The sequence below is a fragment of the Sinocyclocheilus grahami genome, unplaced genomic scaffold (genome assembly GCF_001515645.1).
Source record: "Sinocyclocheilus grahami isolate Dianchi unplaced genomic scaffold, SAMN03320097.WGS_v1.1 scaffold40.1, whole genome shotgun sequence".
Taxonomy (NCBI): domain Eukaryota; kingdom Metazoa; phylum Chordata; class Actinopteri; order Cypriniformes; family Cyprinidae; genus Sinocyclocheilus; species Sinocyclocheilus grahami.
This window is the reverse complement of record NW_015505219.1, coordinates 810,017-819,786: the sequence shown is the minus strand read 5'-3', so window position 1 is coordinate 819,786 and position 9,770 is coordinate 810,017. Positions and strand designations below refer to the sequence as shown.

General features: G+C 38.7%; 1 protein-coding gene across 2 annotated transcripts in view; it reads left to right on the top strand.

Moving 5' to 3' along the window:
* Positions 1 to 6,472, top strand: part of LOC107582037 (DNA-binding death effector domain-containing protein 2-like) — a 15,492-nt gene extending 9,020 nt beyond the window's left edge. For both annotated transcript variants that reach the window (XM_016267735.1, XM_016267734.1), the window contains exons 5-6: positions 3,999 to 4,389; positions 5,181 to 6,472. In XM_016267735.1, the coding sequence (XP_016123221.1) occupies positions 3,999 to 4,389; positions 5,181 to 5,187 (398 nt within the window). In that variant the 3' untranslated portion in view covers positions 5,188 to 6,472. The remainder of the gene's footprint in view (positions 1 to 3,998; positions 4,390 to 5,180) is intronic.
* The last annotated feature ends 3,298 nt before the right edge of the window (positions 6,473 to 9,770 follow it).

Genomic DNA, 9,770 nt, shown 5'->3' with positions numbered 1-9,770 from the left:
AGGCGAATCAGAACATAACACCGACTGTGCCGTTACAGTCGGGATAACTAATAGTTACGCCCCAACATTTGCATATACCAGCCCATGTTCTATGCCAGCCGCCAGCCGAACCTGCACAGTCGAATCATCAGAAGTTCTGCAGGTATTGTGAAGAAACAAAGAGGATAATAGCGAAAATGGCAGATCATGGAAATAAATGTTATGTTCCAGGCTGTGCAGGGGATGTGATGTGCAGGGATGGGTTGGTGTCTGTATTCAGAAAGGCACGGAAAACAAATAACTCGTTCTAATAAAATAATGCGAGCCACTAAAGGGACATGGTTAGCCTGTTACATTACAGTACATAAGATTTCACTTATCACATAAACCGAGTAAGGAGAGATGACTGAGGATGATGGCGAATGATTTACAGATCCTGAGCATCACTTACAAGCATCTGATCTTGTAAAATGTGTGGTAAGTACTGCCGCTGTATTTTACACGGCACGTGTGATCGAAAATCTCGAAAGTGAAAGTAAAATTCGATCATGCATTCGAAAGCAGTTTCAATGCCCCGCATATAGCGACACTCTTAAAAATAAAGGTGCTTCAAAAGGTTCTTCAAGCGATGCCATAGAAGAACCATTTTTGGTTCCACAAAGAACCATTCAGTCAAAGGTTCTTTAAAGAACCATCTCTTTCTTACCTTTTTGTAATCTGAAGAACCTTTTTTCGCCCCAAAGAACCTTTTGTGAAACAGAAATGTTCTTCAGATGTTAAAGGTTCTTCTATGGCATCGTGAAGCACCTTTATTTTTAAGAGTGTAATTACCCAACGATATAACTGCGAGAGACTGTATTGAAATATATATTTTCCCTGTGTTTCATTCTTGCTGTGTGAGCTACTGAAATGAGCCGCACTGTGAAACAGCCAATCAGAGCAGAGCTCAACATTATTATTCATGACCCTTCCAAATAAGGTAAAAACAGACCATTTCATTCTAGGGACAAATCCTAGGGTTGTAAATGGACATGTAAAACCGTTTCTGGAGATTTTTTGCCCCTTCCTAAGCCACATACTTTCTATGTATATATCAGAGAATCAATGCATTCTATGGCACCTTTAAAACTTGAGTAATGTTGTTCCTGTCTGGTTATAGCCACAATATCAGTCTAAATTTAAAGCCTTGTTTTGGCTGGTTTCATTGTCAAGTGTTACATTTTGGTCTGCATCTGAAATGGCAAATCTTTGAACAGTATATTTTAGTAAAGACCATTGTGTGAATGGTTGTTTTTAAATTATAATTACTCAAAAGTTACATTACACAAAGTATGATTCAAGAAGCTTTTTGGCATGGTAAAAGAAAGCATTACATTGCTAAAGCATTAGTAGCAATGTACTGTCTATCACAAAAATGTTATTACAGTATTGGTCAAAAAACTTTTTTTTATGTTTTCGAAGGAAGTCTCTTATGCGCACCAAGGCAAAACGGTAATATTGTGACATTTCAATTTAAAACAACTCTTTTTCTATTTTAATGTATTTTAAAATTTAATTTATTCCTATGATGGCAAAGCTGAATTTTCAGCAGCCATTACTCCAGCCTTCAGTGTCACATTATCCTTTATCTAATATGCTAATTTGGTGATTAGGAAACATTTCTAATTATCAGTGTTGACAACAGCTGCTTAAAGGGGTCATATGTTGCTTTTTTAAAGATCATTATTTGGTGTAACAGAATATGTTGACATGCTTTAATGTTCCAAAAACATTAGGGGGGCGTGGCAGAGTCTTAACTTTGATAAAGAATATCTCTTTTGTTTTGAGACTTTAGTCTTTGCAACTTCAGGGATCTTATCTATGCACAATCAGCTTGTAACACTCCAAAGAGAAAGGAAAACTTGAAATCGCATCATATGACCCCTTTAACGTAAAGTGTGTCACTTTTGATCAATTTAATACATCAATTTAATACATCATTACAGAATAAAAGTATTTCCTAATAAAAAATCTTACTTTAGTGTTTTTAATTATATGTCATTATATTTACTATATTATGAACCTTTTTACTGTTTACCTGAATTGATTATATAATGAAGGGAAAGTTTACGGTCGAGTATTTAGTTCCAGTCACTTTATGAATAACTAAAGGGCCTTTCGCACCGCGGGAACCTTTTCATAGTACCTGAACTAATTGTGGAACTACCCACTTTTTGGCGTGTTTGCACCACAGGAACTAGGAATGGTTTTAGTTCCTACTTCAGAGCAGGGTCTAAAACAGGAGACCCTCTCTATAGAAGCTCTATAGGAACTATCAGTGTTGTAAGTGTTTACTGATTGACCAAACGCACGCGAAACACCGGCCACCCAGCATTTTTAAAAAGCCATGTAAACATATTTACTCCACGAACATGGAAAACAGCGATAATGACATTTACCTGTTGTCTGCAGTGTTGTGTTCTTTTCTCAGCTTCGATGATATGTAACCCTGCAAGTTGTCATAAAAAAATTACTCTCTTAGTCCAACTTTTTTCTCTTGCAATCGCGTAAATTGTGCGTTTACATCTCCATCTCCATCTCCGTTATAAAAAGACATTGCTGTCGGCCGCTTCAGAGTTCCTGCTGCCGGTGCGAATGCAACCAGGAAAATGGCCCAAGGGAGAAATTGGTTCTCTAGGAACTACCCTGCTGGCTAGTTCCTAGAACTACGCGGTGCGAAAGCCCCTAATGACAAAATTATCATTCCTAAAGTGCTGCTGTTCACAAGCAATCCATAAATGCAGTATATTCAAGCATTTAAACAATGTTATATTTATTCTCACAAATGAATAAAAAGTGTCACTCCCTACATTAATGGCTACTTTTTCATATTCACTGTTGCTTTGTAAAAGTCCCAACATGCAAAAAGGTGGCGTTTGTGTTGGAGCTTTGGTTGTAGGAAGGTTGGATTTGTGTTGCAGCAATGTTCTGAAGATTGATGGGTCCACTTCCTCCTCTGACCTCTGAGCTAATGACATGAAAGGAAATGACATCACTGCGAAGCTCTGGTTCAGTATGTATACTCCAATCGTATTTTGCCGTCTCTGTTCCCTGTGCTGTTGCATGACATCAGTTCTACCTCCACTGTTTGGTAAAGCCAACCTGCATAAATCTGTCTGTTAATAACGACACCTACAGAATTCGGATCCACATATCAAACCATAAATATCACCAGATCCGTCTCCTGAAACTCAAATGTGAGCCCATCTCTGGATTTTGCTCAAGGTGCTTTCAGTCCACCTGAACTTTCCGAACGGCCTCAGATAATGTACTTTAAAATCTCCCTCGTCTTTGTGATACAAGTGCAATGTTCAGACTTTACCAGTGTGTTTCCAAGTCCCTGTGTGCCTGCAAATAATTTGAAAGCCACCTCATGATGAATTTATCCAATCTCAAGTGCAAAACCTGAATCAGCCTACTGGTTTCACTCGTAGCCTCACTGACTACAAGTGAAAAATCAGGGTCGATCGACTCCAAAATCTCGACCTTAAACAATTTTGAGGATGTTGACCTCAGTTATCCAGTAGATCTGTAGACCATAGAGCTGATGCCGTATTAGAAGGAGTTTGACTTTTGTGTCTTCTGGTTTAATATGCTTTGTCCGTAACAGACCAATCAAAATTTAAACAGGGCAGGAACTTATTTTAAGCAAATGTATATTAATCAGTGCAATTCTTAGTTATTTTTCAACCAATTTTTTTGATATAAACATAAACTGAATGTCAAGTCTCATTATCATTGTACTTTTTGCCCTCCTTTTGCCCCCCCCCCCCACTGATCTGTTTCATGTCTCGTGTTCTTCCCCTTTCCTCCTGCTACTGTTTTTCTTGTTTCTCTCCATCCTTGCTGCAAAAAAACCCTTCACACTGAATCTTCACAAATCCATCTCCATACCCTCATGATTGTCTATGCCCCTTTGCATGTTACCCTTCATCCCACCCTCCTCTCTTTCTCTGTCTCCAACACTCTTATGCTCTCAGATGTCCGGCTGCGTGTGCGTGCGGAGTATTCAGAGCATGAGTCGGCCCTTCGTGGAGGAGTTTCATCAGACAAGCCGCAGCCGTTGGAGAGGCAATTTGAACTGTTCAGCCGAGCGAGCGTGCTGCTCCGCACCCGGGATCTGGGCTCTATTGTTTGTGATATCAAGTTCTCGGAACTTGCCAACCTGGATGCCTTCTGGGCAGACTATCTGAGCGGGGCGCTGCTCGAGGCACTGAAAGGAGTCTTCATCACAGACTCTTTGAAAAGGGCAGCGGGACAGGAGGGGGTCCGGCTGCTTGTCAGTGTGGATCAGGATGACTACGAGGAGGGCAGGAAAGTGTTGCTCAGAGGCCAGACACATAATGGGACAAACTGGGGAACACAAAGTTTGTAAGTACTTTATGCATTTGAATTTGTGTGTGTGTGTATGTATTTATTTATTATTTTTTATTTATTCATGTGGTCTGATAATGATCATACATTAGGGCTGAATTTTATATATACTCCCTCTCTTGCTGCTATAGTAACATATAACCACCAGGGGGCATTAACATTTTTTTATCTTGTCCCCTTTTCAACCATGTGAGAAAGCGTTATTTATTTTAATATTATCTATATACTGTTATAGTGTTATAGTAATATTTTGAATTAGCTTTTATTTTTATCATTTCAGTTATTTTAGTTTGTTTTAGTCGTTTTGTTATGTGTTTATGATATATTTAATATTTCTGTTTGGCTTTGTTTTTTCATTATATTTATGAATTTATTTATTTGTAATTTTTTACTTTAGCTTAAACAATTTTTCAGTTGCCAAGGCAATATTTCTGCTATCTATCTATTTTTATTTTATTTCAACTTTTCAAAAAACAATTTTAATTAATTTTATTTATTTGGATAGCCCTTTTCACAATAAATATAATTTCAAATCAGTTTTAACGAGACAGTAAGGTACATAAATATTATATAATATTATTACAATCACATTCTGTAAATACATTAAAATTCCTTTAATTATTACCTTTAGTTAATGGTAGTTAGGTTATTAGTTACATTAGCTTTGGCAGCCCAAATAAAATTCCATGAACCCCTTAGCAACACCTTGTGGCCCCTGAGGGAACCCAGTTTAAATTATATTTTGTTCCCATATATATTACGTAATGTGTATCATGTTTCCCTCACAGGCCCTGAAAAATGTCCGTTTCACTCAGGACCTTCAGCTATGATGGATGAAGATGTTTTGCCTTTTCGTTTAATTGCCCATTGAGTGCTGGCGACACTGGGAAGGAGAGCCTGTTGGAAGAGTCTAGATTAAACTGGACAGCCGTTTTGTTGGACACTGACTGTATCTGAAGGAAAAATGATTCTTGACTGTTCAGAGGTTAGGTTCAAACATAGGGCTGTCTCTCTCTCTCTCTCCACTGCAGGCCAGTTTAAACATGGACAAACACACACACATAGAAAACAAAAGAAGGAGGCTCTGCATCTGTAATACTTAGTCTGTCACAGGTGGTATGTGGATAGAATCTGTTTCCAAATGTGATGATATACAGTGAACCATTGAATTCAAGTTGTGTTTAGCTTTGTTTGGGAAATGAAAAATAACCTCTTTGATAAAAGATAGGAATGATGAATACACAACAAATATGTAACCCAAAAGGATGTGCAAATCAATCCACAAAAGAATGATTAATAAACATTCAAATGCATACTTAATAAAAAAGATTATGTAGGTTTTTTTTATTTTTTATTATTATATCTCCTGTTTGAAAAGGTTTTGAAAGATTGAATGATAACTAAATTCTTAAGAGTTTGGAGCTGGTAAAAAAATGCTTCAGATGACTAAACGTACACTTCCACCATTGGACCGTTTAATATGTTGTGTAACTTAACTGCTCCAGAGTGCTCTGTTGTACTACTTATAAGAGTCAACTTAGATGACTTTGGAAATCCTTTATACACTACCTGACTGGAACAAATCTATCAAAGCTGCCAAATTTGAAGCTGTATTGAGGATCAGGCAATGCCACAAATTGGAACCGAGATTAGCTCTGCATTTTACAGCAAAGACTTTCTACAGTGTACACCACTCTGTGACTACATGTGGCCCTACAGCTCAGTTACTGTTATTTGTCTCAGAAACGAGGTTCTGGATTATCAAGGCCTTCAGATGCCTTTGTAAAATGTTGATAGAAAAAATGTTAGTTAATTAGATGACCACTGATTTGACACAACCAGACTAACCTCTGGTCATGTTTCTGGGTTATTGTGTTCTTATAAAGCAAGCATGTGTTGACCCTTTTGTTATATTTGTACTCTTATGACAAAAAAAGATAAAAGTTCAGTAGTATGTAGTGGTAATTCAGTTTGGAACAGTCCTGACATGTCACTGATATAAAGTGAATTGGGAGTGGAACATTGAACGCTTTTGTGTTTTCATGTTTTTGTTTAAAATGATATTACTTGATATTGTTTTGTTATGTGTCATTTACATAACTATATAATTCTTAATAAAGTCCGGTCAGAAAAAAATTGTGTCTTTCTGATACTGTGTGAAAAAAGACGTTTAATTTCAGTTGTGGAATTCCTTCTGGGAATGTTGTGACAAAATCCCTTTGGTGGATTCTTAATCGTAAGCATTGCTATTTTTTCCAGTTCATTCATGTTCTTAGTTTAATTAATGCTATGCACCTGCACCCATAATCACTAACACATTAATTATACCATGTAGTACAGAATACTGTATAGAATATAATTCATGTATCAGATATATATATATATATATATATACCCTCTTGTGGATTAAAGGATCACATGAAATTAAGTGTGGAGCACTGATTTTAAATGATTATTTGTAGATAATTTAGACGCTCATATTTCTTTTTTCTTAATAGAAGCTGCTCGCTGGACTAAATATACATTCCCTGTGTTTAAAAATGGCTGAATCAGAAGGTTGGAACTTGTAACAACCCAGCAGCGACACCAAACATTTCTCTTGAACTGACATTGGTTTTGCAGTTTTATTATTGTTGGTTTATCCATTTAGTCATAATCAAAACATATCTTAGGTCAGAACGAGGGAGGGAGGGAGGGGGGGAATTAATATTATTATTATGTTATTTAGTTAGGGCTCTCTCCGTGGTGCTGAAACATGGAGGTGTGTGTCAATTGACGTTGATATTGATATTGAGAAAATGCATTAAACACAGCTGTAAATACAACTCAATAAATAATTACAGGGTGTAAATGAAACTACGTCTATGCTGATTTTGCTAAGAGCACATTATTATGGAGAGAAGCCTACTCCGAGCCTTCACCGCGTTTTGTGTGCAATTTAGTCGTTTCACCAGTAGATGGCAGCTATATGTTTGATAGTCAAACCTACGCAAAGCATATACTGAAGTAATCAGACGAAAAAGGGGAAATGAAGATTAAAGTCTACACTCTAAACGTGTTTGCTTCTTTTCTCTCATTCTCACCCATAACAAATGTGCTTTTGCGCCTTTTTCAACACTGGCGATCAACGCGTAGTCATGGAAACCGCTAGAGGTAGAGCGGGGCAGTGAGACACACGAGCACACGCCCTCCACCCGACCGACCCCCTCACCTTTCGCCCCTAATTTCAAATTCAGGCTCCTCACCCGATCCCTTTTCTGTCCCCCCCTCAAACCACCCCCAAAATATCTGGCCTCTCTCCCCAGTGTTTTGCTGTGTCCGAGCAGCTCGCGCGAGTGACAGACTGCCGCGTGCACCGATGGAAACGCTGGTAATGTTGTGTAAACAAACTCAGCTTCATAAATTTATTATTTTGCGTATGTGTAACCTTTCCCTACCGTGACGTCATCCTTCTACCCTTCACTCGCTCTCTCTCTATTTGTTCCTCCCTAATGTATATTTGTTTGTACTTTCTGCCGTTTCTGTGAGTTATATTCCATGAAACGATTCACTCTAAAGTTGTCCTTTCTCATTTAAACCCGTCCCGCACAGAGCGAGCAGGAGAGGCGGACAGGGTTATCGCCTCTAATGATTTCTTGCTCGGATCGCTGTTTTCTTTTTATTGATTAGATATAAATGAATTCATGGGACAACCCTCTCTCTCTGTGTCTGTACTCGTGTTTCTCTGCATGTTCCTGCGAAGGGTTTGCACGCGCTGTTCTGCATGCTGTAATTGGCGCAGGGCATCGCGGGAATGTTTGATTTGAAAAGCAGAGCTCGCCCTGTGAAATATGCATGCCCTCATGAACGTGTTCCTGCGAACATCCTGCGATGTTCTGATCTGTGGCGTGCTGATAAACACACAGCTTTCTGCCATGAATGAAGCAAAGCTTCTGTCAAGCTGGGGTTTTTAAAATCCAAATATAGTGTAGACCAAATACGAAGCCTGTAGCGATGGTGGAGGAATTTAAACTCTACGTTTGTGAAAGGACAACGCTTTATCGCTAGAAGAAAATAGTTTGTGTGTCACCGAATGCTAATGTTAATAGGCCAAATTGCACGGCTTCATTTTGCAGTTTTTGACGAACGTTTGCAAAGTCGAGGTTAAAATGTATCAAAACCCTTTAATAAATGGTTTTGCTATTGTCATGGTTTAATGCATTGGTATTAACATTTGCTTTATTTTTGGAGGCCAGTTGTGCGCGGCTGTGTGCGTATAAGCGCGCGAGCTTCTGTCTTGTCTCTTGACTTGTGGAGATGGTATTTACTCCTTTGGGAAGCTTTGTAATCAATATGGTCGATATTTGTTTGGCGGCATATCCTTGATAACGGCGTTGTAACAATACCATCCCGCGGCCTCAGCATGGCCGTCAGTGTCCGCCGCCACACGGGCTGAATCTCCGCTGAGGGTGAAATCGATGAGCAGAGTTAATTATGAGAAAATCAATTAAGAGGTGGAGATTTGGGCTTTAAAAGGGAAGCCAGCGCCAGTGCAAAGGAAAAGGGACTGAATAAAGAAGCCAGTTCACACATTTCTGGGCTCCGTTCTTTTCGCTCTTCTCGTCTTATTCAAGGTGCGCGGCCGCTCGGTCACCTTCTCCGTGGCTTATGACGCTAAACTAGCCTACATGTTTGCAGTTCTGTCAGCCGTCCGGTACACACACTTCCAATGCTGTAATGGGGCTATTTCATTCCAGCAGATCTGTTTAGATATAACCTGCACGTGTTGGTGATGGCGAGAAGCGCGCAGAGGTTGCAGCCGGAGATCTCATTATGCCTTCTTCCTCAGTAAACAATCTCACAAACGTGTTTCGATGTGACTTTATTCACAGTGAACATCACTTTCTTTCTTTTTTTCTTTTTTGTAGGCAAGGTATAGGTTTGTAGCGATGGATAGAAATGTGCTGGAGACGTTCTCTTATAAGTTTACATATTTGGAGGTGGTCCATCAAATATTTATAGAGCCTGACTCTCTGTATATATGTGCTCTCACGTTTCATGGATGATACACAGGCACATGCAGCCTATCTTTTGTTGGCTTCAGATGAACTAATTAAGAAACGCCACACAGCAACCTCCTTGATACGAAGGTTCAATCTTCAGGACTCATTATTGAGGCCATATTTGGGAGTTTTAACATGATGCAGAAATTGTGAGAACCATTAGGACCTGGTAATCTTTAGTTTAAAAAGTTTTGAAATAGTTATAGAATTTTCTCATGCAAAATTCCAATGAGGCTTTGAAGACGCATATCTTTATATTAAAACAGTGCACAAATGAACACTGCATTTTGATTTTAATAAAGCGATTAATATCAACTGAAAACAGAATTCACGCGT